Source organism: Bactrocera neohumeralis, unplaced genomic scaffold (genome assembly GCF_024586455.1).
Source record: "Bactrocera neohumeralis isolate Rockhampton unplaced genomic scaffold, APGP_CSIRO_Bneo_wtdbg2-racon-allhic-juicebox.fasta_v2 cluster11, whole genome shotgun sequence".
Taxonomy (NCBI): domain Eukaryota; kingdom Metazoa; phylum Arthropoda; class Insecta; order Diptera; family Tephritidae; genus Bactrocera; species Bactrocera neohumeralis.
Window position 1 is genome coordinate 4231471 of NW_026089624.1, and position 18239 is coordinate 4249709.

At 37.3% G+C, this 18239-nt stretch overlaps 1 protein-coding gene across 1 annotated transcript; it reads right to left on the minus strand.

Annotated features, from left to right (window-relative positions):
- Nucleotides 1-10840: 10840 nt before the first annotated feature.
- On the minus strand, nucleotides 10841-12969 carry LOC126765703 (uncharacterized). The gene is made up of 2 exons (XM_050483438.1): nucleotides 12804-12969; nucleotides 10841-12622 (listed from the first exon to the last, which is right to left on the minus strand). Exon 2 carries the CDS (start codon nucleotides 12505-12507, stop codon nucleotides 11404-11406), a length of 1104 nt encoding a protein of 367 aa, XP_050339395.1. The 5' UTR covers nucleotides 12508-12622; nucleotides 12804-12969; the 3' UTR covers nucleotides 10841-11403.
- Between the last annotated feature and the right edge of the window lie 5270 nt (nucleotides 12970-18239).

Sequence of the window (18239 nt, forward strand, 5' to 3'; positions counted from 1 at the left end):
TAAGAAAATTTTGGGAGTTAGAGGACTACCTCACCTCAAATAAAACCACTCCGTTTAGAAAGTGGTCCCAGTTCACAAGCAATTTAAACGATATCTCACAGATATAAATCCCAAGCTGGGTTAACTATTCCTCCAAATACAATTCGAATTACACGGTTTTTTTGATGCCTCTGAGAAGGTGCATTGTTCCACTATCTATGTGTGCGCGAGTTAATTTATTTAGTCGTTAGGAATAAAATAAATATATAATTTTAAGTCAGCCAATGAGATTGGTTCTGACTGATCCTTTATTTGTATAATATTTCACCGTATACATATGTACTTCAATATTGAATGTCTTACACTTAAACTGTACAAGTGTTACAAGTGGTAACTTGTTACTCGGCAGTCGGTAATGATAAAGTGACCTCGAGGCTATTGTTCCAGTTGCTATATACAGTACCTGTCCAATAAATTACGAACGAACAAAAAAATTATCTGGAGTTCTAACTTTAATAATTAATAAAAACATAAATATTTCGCGTATTTAAAAAAAAAAAATTATTTTTTATATGCTATATACATTAAACTTAAATTATCATATTTTTGTATTGAATCATATTCAATATTATTAAATTATATTGAAAATATTAAATTTTTGTTTTCGTTCGTAATTTATTGGACAAGTACTGTATATGGGCTATGCTTATCGCTGCTCATACTATTGAGATGCTGGTTGTTTACTAGTAAATAACTATTTGGGTTGTTATTGTTTGTTGTACTGATAGTGCGCTTCTATTGTTCTAAGATAAAGTTGTTTTTATGATTTTTCTTTAATGTTTACTGCAACATAAGGTTGTGGTTAAAGGTTAAAGTATTAACTCTCCCCTCTCTTGTGAAAAATAGATATTCTGATCTATACATGAGTCTTGAGTAGATGAGTCATTCCTACACGTTCTATGGTAGCGTTGTAGTTTCTCAGATATACAGTTTTATTAATATTTGACCAAGTATCCTCTGGGTAGCCTAAGAACATCACCTAAAAACACCCCCCATGAAAGGAAGCAACAAGCCTCGGATGAGAGACCCCCCTTCTGATGACGACCATTCCAAACGAAATAAGGACTACGATTTGAGGGCATGCACCTGGAATGTCCGGACCCTTAATTGGGAAGGTGCCGCTGCCCAGCTGGTTGATGTCCTCGCGAAAATAAAGGCTGACATCATCCCCGTCCAAGAAATGCGATGGACAGGACAAGGACAGAGACGAATAGGTCCTTGTGACGTTTACTACAGTGGCCATATAAAGGAGCGAAAGTTTGGTGTTGGATTCGTGGTGGGAGAGAGACTCCGTCGCCGAGTACAATCATTCACTCCGGTGAATGAACGTCTAGCCACAATCCGCATCAAAGCGAGGTTCTTCAACATATCGCTGCTTTGCGCCCATGCCCCGACGGAAGAGAAGGACGAGGTGACCAAAAATGCCTTCTATGAGTGCTGGGAGTGCGCTTATGAGAGCTGCCCCCGTCACGATGTCAAAATTGTGCTAGGCGACTTTAACGCCAAGGTGGGCAAAGAAGGTATCTTTGGCACTACGGTCGGTAAATTCAGCCTCCACGGCGAAACTTCCCCAAATGGGTTGAGGCTGATTGACTTCGCCGGGGCCCGAAATATGGTTATCTGTAGTAGTAGATTCCAGCACAAAAACATTCATCAAGCTACGTGGCTGTCTCCGGATCGAAAAACTACCAACCAGATTGTTCATGTTGTGATAGACGGAAGACACGTCTCCAGTGTTTTAGATGTGCGTGCCCTTTGAGGTCCTAACATCGACTCGGACCACTATCTTGTTGCAGCCAAGATTCGCACCCGCCTCTGTGCAGAAAAACGCACGCCAACAAACACAAGGAACGATTTTCTACTCAGCTTGCACTCCTGCTCTCTGAGAGCACTCGTCAACAACTCGGTATAAGGGAACTGTGGACGGCATTTCAAATTCCTTACGTACAGCTGCAACCGAAGCCATTGGTTTTCGGAAAGTGCAAAAGAACAGCTGATACGACGAGGAGTGCCGTGTCGCAGCGGAGAGAAAACAAGCTGCCTACCTCGCAACGTTACGATCGACCACAACACGTGCGGGATGGGATAGATACCGAGAGTTGGAAAGGGAAGCGAGACGCATTTGTAGACAGAAAAACGAAAAAGGCTGAAATGAGTGAGTACGAAGAGCTTGATAAGCTGGTCGACAGGGGTAATGCTCGAAAATTCTACGAGAAAATGCGGCGGCTTACAGAAGGTTTCAAGACCGGAGCATACTCTTGTAGAACCCCCAAAAGGTGATCTAGTCACCGATGCCCAGAGCATACTTAAATTATGGAGGGAACACTTCTCCAGCCTGCTGAATGGCAGTGAACGCTCAACGCCAGGAGAACGCGAACCCGGTTCCCCAATCGATGACGATGGAGCAGACGTTCCATTGCCCGACCATGAAGAAGTTCGAATAGCAATTGCCCGCCTGACGAACAGCAAAGCGGCAGGGGCCGACGGATTGCCGGCCGAGCTATTCAAACACGGCGGCGAAGAACTGATAAGGAGCATGCATGAGCTTCTTTGTAAAATATGGTCGGACGAAAGCATGCCCAACGATTGGAATTTAAGTGTGCTATGCCCAATCCATATAAATGGAGACCCCACAATCTGCGCCAACTACCGTGGGATTAGCCTCCTCAACATCGCATATAAGGTTCTATGGTGCGTATTGTGTGATAGATTAAAGCCCACCGTCAACAAACTGATTGGACCTTATCTGTGTGGCTTCAGACCTGGAAAATCAGCAACCGACCAGATATTCACCATGCGCCAAATCTTGGAAAAGAGCCGTGAAAGAAGAATCGACACACACCACCTCTTCGTTGATTTCAAACCTGCTTTCGACAGCACGAAAAGGAGCTGCCTTTATGCCGCGATGTCTGAAGTTGGTATCCCCGCAAAACTAATAATGCTGTGTAAACTGACGTTGAGTAACACCAAAAGCTCCGTCAGGATCGGGAAGGACCTCTCCGAGCCGTTCGACACCAAACGAGGTTTCAGACAAGGCGATTCCCTATCGTGTGACTTTTTCAACCTGCTTCTGGAGAAAATAGTTCGAGCTGCAGAACTAAATAGAGAAGGTACCATCTTCTATAAGAGTGTACAGCTGCTACCGTATGCCGATGGTATTGATATCATCGGCCTTAACACCCGCGCCGTTAGTTCTGCTTTCTCCAGGCTGGACAAGGAAGCACAGAAAATGGGTCTGGCAGTGAACGAGGGCAAGACGAAATATCTCCTGTCATCAAACAAACAGTCGTCGCACTCGCGACTTGGCTCTCACGTCACTGTTGACAGTCATAACTTTGAAGTTGTAGATAATTTCGTCTATTTAGGAACCAGCATTAACACCACCAACAGTGTCAACTTGGAAATCCAACGCAGAATAACTGTTGCCAACAGGTGCTACTTCGGTACTGAGTAGGCAATTGAAAAGTAAAGTCCTCTCTCGACGAACAAAAGCCAAACTCTATAAGTCGCTCATAATTCCCGTCCTGCTGTATGGTGCAGAGGCTTGGGCGATGACAACAACCGATGAGTCGACGTTACGAGTTTTTGAGAGAAAAGTGCGGCGAAAGATTTATGGTCCTTTGCGCATTGGCCTCGGCGAATATCGCATTCGATGGAACGATGAGCTGTACGAGATATGCGACGACATTGACATAGTTCAGCGAATTAAAAGACAGCGGCTACGCTGGCTAAGTCATGTTGTCCGGATGGATGAAAACACTCCAGCTCTGAAAGTATTCGACTCAGTACCCGCCGGGGGAAGCAGAGGAAGAGGAAGACCTCCACTCCGTTGGAAGGACCAAGTGGAGAAGGACCTGACTTTGCTTGGAGTCTCCAATTGGCGCCACCTTGCGAAAAGAAGAAACGACTGGCGCGCTGTTGTTAACTCGGCTATAATCGCGTAAGCGGTGTCTACTCAATTAAGAAGAAGAAGATGTACATGCGTGTCTGCATATTCGAGTATGTCAATAACCGGTATACTAGTTGGTTTAGGATTGTTTTAATGTTTGTTACTATTATTAGGAATACGTTCTTTAACTCTCTCCTGTGTTAAAATGAAATGTCCTCATTTCCAAACATCTAGGCTTGAAGTCGCCTTATAATAATTAATTATTGTATATAGTAAATAATTATTTTTGCATGTTTCTTATGATGCTTTCTTTTCTCTTAAAATGTAGTTTTTAGTTAGCGTCAATTTTCTAAAATTCAACACCATTTTCCTTTTTGGCTTGCCTTGTTTTGGGTGCCTTTTTTTGGAATTATTGGCTGTGTTTGTGGAAATTTTCACTTTTCGTAAGTGTTTGTTCTCTTTACAAATGCTAAAATTTCTAGTTAGTCGAATTACATCTTTTTATATTTGGCCAATAGCAAGTTTCTTGTATCTCTAATGTATTATTTTTTGCGTTTCTATGTGCTCTTTCATTCGTATGTTTAACTACAATTCTCTATCCTCTTCACTCGTAATGTCCTTTAATAGATTTTGACAAAAAACCGTTTTCTCTACATATATTAAATGGAGAGTTTATAATATCATGAATTTCATACCAGGTTTCTAGTGTAGTGTGAAATGAGGTCGTGATATTAGGTTTGATAATTTTCGTTAGTGTATCTATCAAGTCTTGTGGTGTGACGTAATTAACATAAAATCTCTCGTGGTTTGCAAAAATTGTTGCTCTTTCTAATGCATTTTGTTCACATTTTTTTATCACAATTTTTGTTTTAAATTGGTTCAGTGGAGCGCTGACATCTTTAATTCTGATTGACGCGGATGATTCCTGCGAGTGTATTAAGTCGTTCGTAGCTTCTCTCCTCGTAGGTAGAGTGTTAAAGGTTTCGTTATGGATGCAAATCCTTTCATAAATTTTCTATAATATGAGGTCATTCCCAAGAAAGATCTTAAGTCTTTCAAATTTGTAGGGTTTTGAACCTATCTATAGCTTCTATTTCTCCTGGATCTACTGTAATTCTACCGTTTTTAATTATATGTCCTAAAATATCTGTGTGTCTTTGAAAATATTTTGACTTTTCATTCGAGATTTTCATGTTGGCTGCGTATAAAGTGTGTATTATATTAGTGATATCTTTCATATGTTGTTCAGGGTTAGCTGAATATATTAGGACATCATCTATGTACACGTATGCGCATACTCCTATGAAGGGTCTGAGGATATCGTCAACGAAAGATCGACGGTGCGGCGGCTTACACAAAGTTTCAAGACCGGAGCATACTCTTGTAGAACCCCCAATGGTGATCTAGTGACCGATGCCCAGAGCATACTTAAATTATGAAGGAAGCACTTCTCCTGCCTGCTGAATGGGAGTGAGCGCACAGCGCCATGAGAAGGCGAACCCGATTCCCCAATCGATGACGATGCGGCAGATGTTCCACTGCCCGACCATGAAGATGTTCGAATAGCAATCACTCGTCTGAAGAACAACAAAGCGGCGGGGGCCGATGGATTACAGACAAGGCGACTCTTTATTGTGCGACCTCTTCAACTTTTTGCTGGAGAAAACAATTCGAGCTGCAGAACTTAATCGAACAGGTACAATCTTTTATAAGAGTGTACAGCTGCTGGCGTATGCCGTTAATATTGATGTCATCGGCCTCAACACTCGCGCCGTTAGTTCTGCTTTCTCCAGATTGAAAAAGGAACCAAAGCAAATGGATTTGGCAGTGAACGAGGGCAAGACGAAATATCTCCTGTCATCAAACAAACAGTCGTCGCACTCGTGACTTGGCACTCACGTCACTGTTGACAGTCATAACTTTGAAGTTGTAGATAGTTTTGTATATTTGGGAACCAGTGTAAACACCAAAAACAATGTCAGCCTGGAAATTCAACGCAGGGTAACCCTTGCCAATAGGTGCTACTTTGGATTAAGTAGGCAACTGAGAAGTAAAGTCCTCTCTCGTCGAAAAAAACCATACTCTATAAGTCACTCATAATTACCGTCCTGATATATGTTGCAGAGGCTTGGGCGATGACAACAACTGGTGAGTCGACGTTGCGAGTTTTTGAGAGAAAAGTTCGGCGAAAGATTTATGGTCTTTTGCGCGTTGGCCATAGCGAATATCGTATTCGATGGAACTATGAGCTGTATGAGAAATACGACGACATTGACATAGTTCAGCGAATTAAAAGAAAGCGGCTACGCTGGTTGGTCATGTTGTCCGAATGGACGAAAACTCTCCAGCTCTGAAAGTACTCCATGCAGTTCCCGCCGGGGGTAGCAGAGGAGGAAGAAGACCTCTACTCCGTTGGAAGGATCAGGGGGAAAAGGACCTGGCGTAAGCGGTGTCTACGCCAATAAAGAAGAAGAAGTATACACACGATTAAATTTTTGTTTTACACTATTATGCGATAATTTTTACACATTGCTATGTATTTTATTACTTACTCTAAAAAATATTCGATATATTTTATAATATACACTAGCACATCCGGTCACACGTTGCTGTGGCAAAATTTTTTGTTATATTACATGAACAAAATTTTCATGCTATTGAATTTGGTAAGAGTTAGTACAAAAGAATTACTTTAAAAATATTTGTTTTTTTATTTAAATTTCTAACAAATGGTTTTAAATATTTAAGAATAATATTCAATATTTTGAATTATCAATAATTTTAATCTCAATTTAATTTAGCTTTAATTAGTGCACAATATTTTTGGTTAATCCGTTTTTAGCTAACACAAATAGATTCGGCGGGATTCCTACATGTGAACATGCAACGTATATGTAGTTCATGAGAAAACCATGGCTTTTACAAATCTAAACCACAAAAGAAAATTTTTTGACCTTGAGATTTATTTATCGTCATTGCAAAAGCTAAACGAAATTCTTCTGAAGGGTATCGTAGAATCCGATGGTATCATTGGAATACGTAGCAACAGGACCACTTCACCTTTAAATTTTTTAGATAATATGGTTCCTTCAAGAATATTTCCGGTGATCTTTTTGATAGCCAAACTCGCACCATTGCATAATCGAGGTGGATTCAAATTCCGCAGATGTAATAGGTGAAGCATTCTTTAATCGAAGATTATGTGGTGGCATTCCGGGTATATCAAGTGAATTTAAAATTTCAATTGGAACCCTTGCACTTTCATTTTCATTAAGAACAGTAAAGATTGATTTAAAAGACTTCAGATCGCATGGTAACAACTGTTGTATTTGAAAGTTAATTTCGTCAACATCAACATTTTTGGCTGACAAAATAGCCCGCTCACTGAGCCAGTTATGATTCATGTAATTACTCTGTATATTCGGAAAAATACTCTGAATCCATTAATTTTTTTCCTCAAGAACAGCGCATAAGTTATTTGGCAGTTTAATGCTGTTGAAACGCTTGAGGTCACATTTTTTCTGTGGCATTCGACTTAGAATAATAATTTCAACGTTTAAATATTAAAAAAAACTCAAAACATGCTATTATAACACATTGAAATTGAGGAGTGCAAAATAATTTTTAATAGAAGTTGAATAAAAATAATTAAAATAAAAATATTTCCACAATTATTAAAAAATTATGGGGAGCTTTTTATAATATTTTCATTAATACTACTATATAGCATATTTTCCTAAGTGCTCACGTAAAATATCGTCGAGTGCACTTTGAAAAATTGATGGTGCATTTTTGAGACTGAATGGTAGTCTCGTGAATTCGTATTTTCTATTTTATGAAAACCACTTTTAAGGTCTATCTCGGAAATTTACTTTTTCTTAGTTCTGAAAGTACGTTACTGATGTCGGGTATGGGATAACGATCAGGAATGGTGACGGTATTGAGTTTCCTGTAATCAATAACGAATCGATATTTTTTCTTTCCTGAAGCGTCAATTTTCCTTGGTACTATCCATACCGGAGAGTTATAAGGAGACCTTATGTTATTATCAAGAAGTTCCTGTATTTGTTTTACAACTTCATCTGTCAGGGAAATAGGATATGGGTAATACTATGCCGAATATATTGGCCTTTTGGTTGTAGTTCTAATTTCACCTTTTACGATGGTTGTGAATGTAAGCTTTTCGTTTGAGTCAGCAAATAAAGTTGAGTATTGTCTTTTTAAATTTCGATATGAAATTTTTCTTGTTCAGTCATGTGTTCTCTTCTGATGCCAATATTATTTAAGGAATTTGCAGATTGCTGTTTTATTTTAATTGTATAGTTATTGCAAATAGTCACATAATTTTCTTTCGTATGAATGTTGGCGGATAGTTCCTTTAAGCTATCATTCCCTAATATTACGTCGAAGGATTTTGAAGGTGGCAATAAAAAGAATTTTATATTGAAATCGTTTTGTTTAACCTTAGAACACACACCCAGAAAATACCACGTAAACACACACCCGGGATACGTTTGTACCCGGGACCTTATTTTTCTGTTTTTTTAATGCTTATTCAACCGATTTCTATGATTTTTTTGTTTTGAAATGTATATTTTAATATGTAACAAGTATTTTGTCTTTTGTTTCATTCGAATATTCCTACTGGTTCCAGCGATATGGGCAAATAAAGTCAGGACATGCAACAGTGGATTTTTGTTTTTGTTGTTGTCCTGATAAATGCAAAACAAAATAATATAATTTATAATAATATACTTGTAGAGTAACAACGAATACACATTTTGGTTTTTATTTCATTGAAATATTCTACCTGGTTCAAAAGATATGTGCAAAAAAGTCGCGCAAGGTATGGGTACGTAGGTAGCAAATACACAACTGGGTTTTGTATTTTATATTCAGCTGCAAGGGTTGTTTTCACACGAGGTGTTGTTATAAATGCTGCCTGTTGATATTTTCATTATTGTTTTCGTGCTCAAAAGTGTAAGAAGTGAAAATAAATATAACTGAAACTATAAATAACTGGATACGAAATGACTTCAAGAAGAAACGAATATTTATCAAGTGCAGCATATAGAAGGTAAAAAATGTAAAATAAGCAGCAATGTAAACATATACTATTTTTTTTTATTATGCAGGCTAACTGAGGAACAGCGAGAATCATATATACAATCTTTATTTGATGAAATTTGTGACGATGACGCTCCCTATGACTTTGACTCAGAAAATGAAGAAGAAATTCAAATCAATGACATTGAAATTGCTGATGACAATGCTGAAGTTTCGCAAAGTGCCGCAGAAGTATTACCTGATTATGCGGACTATGAGGATGATGAAGAAGAAGAAGTAGAAGAAAATAATGAATTACCTGCTAGTGTCGAAAAATTTGTTACACGTGTTGGTACTGAGTGGATGAAAGAACCAAATGTAAGTCGTCAGGTACTCAGACAAAATATTATAAGAGAACGTTCTGGACCAGCTAGATGCACTGAAATGTTGTCAATAGAGCAAATATTCAAATGTTTCATGAACGTTGTAATGGCTGATATAATTATGCGCCACACAAATAAGTTAGCAAAAGAAACTTATAATGCTTACAACAGTGCGCAACCAAACACAACTCCTAAGTCATGGACGCCTGTGTCAATAACAGAGCTGTATGCATTTTTTGGCATACTTATTATGACTGGTGCGAACCATGGCAATGGAGAACATGTTCGAGATTTATGGAGCGTCAAAAACTATCCTTTATATCGCGCCACAATGGGAGTCAACCGTTTCTGTTCGATATTGCGGTTCCTAAGATTTGACGATAAAAACACTCGTGCAACACGCTTGACAAAACAGCACCGATCAGTGAGTTGTGGACGATGATGAACAATAATCTTGCTGCACATTACAAGCCCAGCTCATGCTTGACGATTGATGAACAATTATTTCCTTACCGTGGACGAACACGGTTTACGCAGTACATACCGTCAAAACCTGCTAAATATGGTGTCAAGGTTTGGTGGATTTGCGATGCCACAAATGCATATCCACTGCATGGACATGCCTTGGAGAGCAAACAACAAGCGTAAGCAGATCCTGCGCAGCTTGGCTGAAGCATTGTGTATGCCCATTATTGAAGCCAGAGCCATAAATCGTCAAGTGACGCGAAATTTTTCGACTAAAATTGCTATTGAAGCATATTTCAACCGACCGGTGGAATCAATGGTGTCAACAGCACCATCAACATCTGCCGCAGCGCGCACGCCAAAACCTGTGTCCGGATCTTGCTATTTATGTTACACACAAGAGGAAAAACGCCGTAGAAAAACCAGAAAGCTGTGCGCCAAATGTAAGAAGCCAATGTGTCTTGAACATTCGGTCACATCAACAAATTGCTCTATTTGCCATGATTTTCCTTAGATATAAGATGCATTTTTATAATTTTTATAATAAAAGTCAATAATATAATGTGTGAAATGAATATTTTTAATTTTTCAAATAAAAAAATAATATAAAAAATGTTTTGTTTTGATCATTATGATAATTTTTACTATTGGGGTACAAACGTATCCCGGGTGTGTGTTTACGTAGAGTAAGTTTGGGTATTGTGATATGGGTATAAGTTTTTCTACTATTACTTAAAATTTCATAAACTAATACTTACAAAAATTATGCAATACTATTCCTTGCTTCATTGCGCAATATATCTCAAAGGGATATTTCGGTATCTCAAGTACTTTGAAAGATAACTCAATTAATCTATGGATGGTCGAAAAAGCGACTTCGCCAAAATGTATGGGTAATGTGATATACTATGTCAGGTAAAGTGATATACTATATCACATTACCTATAAGCTTTCCTTAAAAAAATAAAATAAGAACGAATTGCTAAATAATACATTTATTAAAAACAAAAAAGCGACATTTTGTATTGTTGTAATATAATTCATTAAGAATAAAAAAAAAACATGACTATTCAAGTATGTACATAGAAACAATCAAGGATTCAAAAAAATGTGTACTGTTTTTAATTTTAAAATGTTTGGCAGGACTCGCAAACAAATATTGCTTGACGCTTAGGGAGACGTTTGCCCAAACTAAGTCGCATAGCAAACATGGTACCCAAGCAATACTTCCTTTATCCGTCTCAAAGTTTTTGTTGCAAAAAGCGCACGCAGTATCCTTACTAGGTGGTGTTTCCGCCCAACATTCCTCATCTGAACTGGGAAGATGCAAGCTTTTTTCCGACTCGCTCGAAGAAGTTTCCCTAGTTTTGGTTGCCCGTTGTGTTTTGGTTTTACGTGAATGCGGTATGTCTTTTACATTTCCTTTTTTCTTGCGCTTCTCAACATTTCTGATGCTTTCCTCCAAAAGCGCTTTATATGGTGATGTTGTTAACACTGTCGATTCTGATCGTTTGCCTCTGGAGCTGGTAGACAGTTTTAGCTTAGGCGGTTGGGATATCTGCCAAGGTGTGACGAAATTTTTCATCGCTGCCGACTTGTGCTGGCCACTGGTTCTTCTAAAAATATATCTTCTATAGGTTGAGTATCTTTCAGCGGATTTTCTTGGCGTTGCTCCATAAAATCACTTTCCTGGAAAATATTTTTATCAAAGGGATAGATGCCAGTGCATTTGAACCCATTAATTGCTATCTGTGCCGTTTGAACTTTCAGATAAGCCTTTGAAAACAGCTCAACTACATCAAATTGTGTCACCTTTCGGCCTTGCTCTCGCATAAATCGTCTTATTTCGTCATTGTAATATGTTTTAAGAGGACCCATAAATGCTTTATCTAAGGGTTGCATTTTGTGTGTACAATGAGGTGGCAATGATAAGATAATGACGCCATTTTGACGAGCCTTATCCAAAACATCAACATGTCGCGTATGACTGTAGTGGTGATCTAAAATAAGCAAGATTGGGTTCTCCTTTGATGGATTAGTGAATCGCAAAAAGTGATCAAACCACGCGGTAAATATTGGTATTTGTATCCATCCCGATATGTGACAAGCAGAATCGGAACCAGGGGGAGCATGTTTCATTAAAAGCGGAGGGAGATTTTTTCTTGGAAAAATGAAAAATGGTGGAACAAAGGCTCCTCCTGCGCTCATGCAGCTTATAACTGTTATGAGAGATCCTCTTTCTGCTGAAGTCATGCAACCAATTTGCCTTTTGCCTTTTGCTGCTAAAATTTTTGGCTGCTTACTTTGCACGATAGACACTCCTGTCTCATCAACATTCCATATTCTAGTTGCAGAAAATTTATGCTTCTCAAACTCCTGCTCCAATAAATTATAGAACTTGCTCACATTTTCCACATTGAATCCTTTGATTCTCTCGATTGAGGTACCTGTGGCAGAGCGTAAACTTATTTCCGTTTTATGTCTATTTAGAAAGCTACGCAACCAATCTTTTCCAGCGCATTCCCTGATTATGGAAAATGGGTTCTCAATATTATTTCGCTTTGCTAATTGAAATGCAAGCGAACGCACATCACTTCTAGTGAGCCCCCAAAACTTTGCCTCCATTTCTCTCAAATATCTTATCGCTGCGGGCAGCTCTTTGCAAGGTTGCAAATGGGACACCATACGTTTTCGATGCCAGAAGTATTCCCATCTTTTCGGCTCTTACAGCCTGTATGGCTTTTTTCATGTTTTCTGCATTCCACTTACGAATTTCCCCTTTCTTCGGCATTGCGAAAAACTATAATTTAAGAAGAGTATTACTTTTACCTACAAGATACGTTGTATGATATTATGTTTTGTTTAATATGATATACTATATCACAATGGACAACATTGACTATATCACTTTAGCCAAACTCGAGTTTGAAATAATAAAATATTTGTTTCAAAAAAAAATATTTATTTGGGCTAAAAATTACCTGAATTACGGTTAATTATATTAACGAAAGATCAAGAAAAAATTACTAGAATTCTAAAATATGAATTAAACTCTGAATAATCCTTTGTCGAAACGCCCGTTGAAATAATGGTGACCGCACTACTATAAACTTTTTGGCACACTGAGAGCAAACGAAGTGTTCAGTAGCACGCGCAGCTTTCCAGCAACAGTTTTTTACAGTTGCTTTTGTATTCTCGGAAAGATTCATATCAAAACATGAATAGTTTACGAAATATGCTGGCATATCACATTGCACACCCATATCACAATACCCCAACTTACTCTATATAATGTGTTTGGAAGGCTGTACCTCCTGAACCAATGGTCCGATCTGGTTCAAATTTTAAATTTGAACTCAAAACTAAATAATCTTCCTAGATCTGAAGTTAGCGGTTTAGAGATATAGCGGTTCAAAAGTTACAACACTTCAAAGTTGAAAGTGGATACATTTGTACCCGAGTGTGTGTTCTGGGGTTAAATAAATTTACCATTGTATAGTGAGTTATCTTAACATTACCTGCTATTGAATTTACGTAGAATATATATTTATTAGGAATGGGTTTTTGAACATGTTTTGGTTGTATGTAATTTCTGTTCGAGCCAGTATCGATAAGGAATTTGAGCAATTTACCGATAGTTGTTCTGCACTCGAAATATGGAAGTGATGAATTGTTTAGTCTAAAAAAATGTACGTCTGTAAAGTCTTCAGATTCATTAGGAAATGTCTCGTTTATAAGCTTTGTTTTGTTCGTGTATTCAATTAATGTCTGTTCATAATTATCCTCTTCGTTTTCGATTTCTGAACTATTGATGTGAAAATTTCTTTGTAGTTTTGGTGAATTTTGATTATTGGAAAATCCACTGGTTGGTCTTTTCCCTGCGTATATCCATAGGTTGAGGTGGTGCTGCTTGGTTAGAATACCCTTTGAGGTATTTGTGGCGAGTGAAATGGTTAAGGATAACCTCGATATTGGTTAAATGTGTTGGGATGTGAACAATAGGAGAAAAATGTTGGTGAGCTTGTGTCAGGAACCTTGTCTAGTTCATCAATATTTTGCCTATATTCGCTATTAATTACTTCATCTGTACAGCTAAGTTCGTTATGTTTAGTTTGCCTGATGTGATCGGTGAGGCATACACTTCTCACATTCTTCTATTCAGAGCTTCTAATTCTGGTATTGCGTTTACTTGCTCTATAATTGGTGTATTAGCAGGAGAGGGTGCGGATGGGATATTTATTATTGGTGGACGAATAAGGTTGCTTGGGTTAGTCATTTCGATTATTTATTTGATTATATTTTTATTTTATTAATTTTGTATTGTTTTTTGGTATATTGGTATTTATTGTAAGAACCGGAGGGTCTCCCGAAGGTGGTGAATCGCGGCCTTTTTAAGTATTTTTAGTTATAGCTGTATAAGCCTCTAAAATGGTTATTATTGTTTTTTTATTTCGAATTATATCCGACCACTGGAGGGTCCCCACGAAGGTGGTGAATCGCAGAGACGTTTTAAGTCAAAAAGTGGCTATGTTTGATCTCTGTAGGGTTTCCCCGAAGGTGGTGAATCGCAAAGATATTTAGTTTGAATTTGATTCTAAGGACTAGAAGTTTCTTTTTTGTGTGGTGTTATTTTATATTGATTTTCAACATAATAATGGGTTGTCAAAAAAGTCTTGCGGTATTTTCGCTAGTTGGCGCTGAAAGCGTGTAGTTCTAGTTTTATTCGTCGCATGGGGTCATGCTATACCTTTTTGGAAAGCTCATTTCACGCTAACACGTGTTTGATTGATTGTCGTTTCTTTTAAGTCGTTCGTGAGTTATAGCGTCGCAAACATGGAGCAAAATAAAGAGAAAATACGGCATATTTTACAGTACTACTACGATAAAGGCAAAAATGCATCTCAAGCCGCCAATAAAATTTGTGCAGTTTATGGACCCGATACAGTTTCCATTTCCACCGCACAACGATGGTTTCAACGTTTTCGTTCTAGTGTAGAGGTGGTCGAAGATGCGCCACGCTCAGGAAGGCCTGTGGTCGAAAATTGCGATAAAATCGCTGAATTGGTCGAAAGAGACCGGCATAGTAGCAGCCGTAGCATGGGTCAAGAGCTGGGCATTTGTCATCAAAAATTCATTTCAATTTCAATAAAAAAAAAAATTCAATAAAAATACCGCAAGACTTTTTCGACAACCCATTATTATAATTTTAGTTTATAATTGCATTTTATTTTATTATAACGATTATTTTATAGTTTTTTTTTTAGTTCGTTAGCTAAATTTGCTTTTATTTTATATTGAATCTAAATATATATTTCTTTATAAATCTATATAAGTAGTAGGATAGGAAGTTTTTTCCTTTTTTTAAAGTTTTAGTTATAACTAACCTTTATATAATTTTTCGTTTTTATTTTTTTGTGTTCAACTAAAATTTTCCGCATACACTTTTTGTGAAATGAACAACAACAACTGATAAATGACGTTTTTTTCACTTTTCACTTAATTAGTTAATTGAATTAAATCAAAATGTAATCAGAATTATAATTCTTAAAATTAACATCTTACATTAAAACGTGCATGACTGGAAGAAGTGTCCCGTTTAATCGTTTCGTCTTTACTAAGGTTCCCCCGATGGCCACTTTCTCGCACGCTTCTATATATCTATGAGGATGTCTGAAAAAATTCTACTGCAAGCTCCTTCAGGCTGTATGATGAAGTGATTCTCCAATTCATTAGGCGCCAGTTAACTTATATTGAGTTTACTTTTTCTTTTTATTTACAATTTTATTTATCTGTGTAAACATTTTGTCAGGCACTGTACAAGTTAAGTATTTAATTTTAATTTTTATATTTTTGGAGTAATATCCAACTAGTGCAGTAAACAGCCGAATTAAAAGTGAAACTTAAATCTAAGCTTATATTATCACCAACTTAATATTTTAAGCGCCGACAGAGCGAGACGTCGGCAGCGACGCATATTGTTAGTGGCGTTCTAGTAGCGTCATTAAATTCCTTAATTGTAGTTTGATGTTCTTGTAGTGGGTAGCGGTAAAGTGGCGTGATGCGTTTGCCTAATTTTGTACCTGCATTTTTGAGTATTCTTATTCTTAGTACAGTATACTGTATAACAAAATATGTATATCGCTAACTTGTATGTCAATATGTGACTATATACTATACATCGCACATCAAATGTACTCTTAAGAAAGAGGATTTAAATAAAAATGCAGCAATTGTGCAGGAAATGCCATTGCAAACTATAGGAGTTGCTCTGTACATAAAGACTTAAAAACGAAATTGTCTGTCGGAATTCAAACACGTCGTAACCAAATGTTACAAACACCCCGTAATGATATTATATGTAGCAATCTCAGATAAAAATTCAAATCCTATGACTTGTAAGAATAATACTATGCAAGAAAACTATGCAAATGTAGTGAAAGGCCACAATGTACAAATGCAACTGCCCCAAATCTCCCAGTGTATGACACAATTTATGTCTGCCATGCAAAACATGATGCAAGATTTAATAAAATCACAAAATCAAATGCTGAAAAATTTATTAAGTAAGAAATGAGCATACTAAATATCTGTATATGGAATGTACCAATGCTAACGGTGTTAACCAACATAAATTAGAGATTATTCGATTTCTGTCTGAAAAAAAAAACATACATAGATGTAATGCTTATATCAGAAACTCATCTACAAATAAAAATAATTTCAATATACCGGGATTTAGACTCTATGTTACAAATCATCCGGATGGAAAAGCGCATGGTGCCACGGCAGTGTTGGTTAGAAATCAGTTAAGCCAGTGTGTACGTCCCGTACGCAAGTTAAAAAAGCGCTTAAAGGTCAGGTAGAACACCATACTGTAAATTATATAAAGAAACTGTGTCCAAATTCTAGCAAGCAAAACTCCGTTTGGAAAGCCCAAAAGTCTTTTAAGCCACCAGTAGATTCCAAGTCTACTAAGACAGTAACAGTTAAATGTTAATTTGGCACGTAGTGATGAGGAAAAGGCAAATTGCTATGCAAAATCGGGATATGATAATACATATTACTCTAAAACTGCTAATTGAGTTACCAAACATTGCTATATTCAATTTCGTGGAAAAAGTCGCAGATCTTTATGATAGATAAACCTGGGAAAGACTTAACACAGCCGTCTTCCTACAGACAAATAAGTCTCTTACCCTGTATTTCTACAATATTTGAAAAAGTGTTACTATCAAAGATGACTGCTTTCTTCCACGAAAATAATATAATACCAACGCACCGATTCGGTTTTCGTGCTAAACATGGCACTGAGCATAGAGATTACTGTTCAGCTATTTTTCGATATGTAGCACAGGCGATCGTTGAGGTCTAGTATGAAGGTCTTTTATGGAAATCAAAAACGTTTAACCTTACATATTGCATAAAATTTTGGAGTCATATTTAAGAACAGGAAATGTATAGTTAAAGAGCAGACTTCATATCAGAAGATCGAGCAATAAGGGCTAGTGTACCTCAGGGTAGGCTAGGCCCAACTCTGTACATAATATATACAGCAGATATTCCAACAGTTACTAACGTATCGACATCCAATTTCGTGGATGACACAGCTCTAGTAAGCCATAACAAATGCATCAACAAAGCATCAAGAGTAGTACAGCAGCACTTAACTTTTGTCGAACAATGGATAGCCAACTGGAGTATAAATATTAATGAGCAAAAATGCAAGCATGTTACATTCTCGCTAAGAGCAGAAACGTGTCAGACAGTTAAAATAAACAATGTCCTAGTGCCCCAAGCGAGTGAAGTAACTTTCCTTGGGATTCACCTGGAGAGAAGGATCACGTGGCGAAAACATATAGCGAGTACAATAACTTGCAGGAAGTTAAGAGCAGCAAATTTAAATTGGATTTTAAACAAAAACTCCAAACTTAGCCTAGACAACAAAGTACTTTTATATAATGCGGTCATAAAACCCATTTGGATGTATGGAATTCAACTGAGGGGTACGACCTGTTCAACTAACATTGAGATAATACAAAGGTTCCAATATAAAATGCTTAGAACAATCATGGGTCCAGCATTGTACATGCGTAATGCAACGTTTATAAAGATCCCGATATTCCTATGATAAAGAAGGAGATAGAGGACAGCAGAATGAGATATGTGTCTAAACTTCGCAAATATCCAAACCCATTGGCTAATGCCTTGGTAAATTCTTGCAATCAAACACATTTAAAAAGAAGTTGTACACATACTCACCTTCTAGGCCACTCACACTTTCCTTTAAAGAAAAACCAAAATGCACAAATTCCGCAAATCGTTATAAACCTTTTATTTGAAAATTCACTTTAGAGTTGTTATAAAATTAGTTTTAAACAGTGGTTTAAACCTTTAAATATACATATATATAACATATT

What these genes read in the sequence shown, in the direction of transcription:
- LOC126765703 (XM_050483438.1), bottom strand. Translation starts at nt 12,507, where the DNA reads ATGGTGTCCCATTTGCAACCTTGCAAAGAGCTGCCCGCAGCGATAAGA.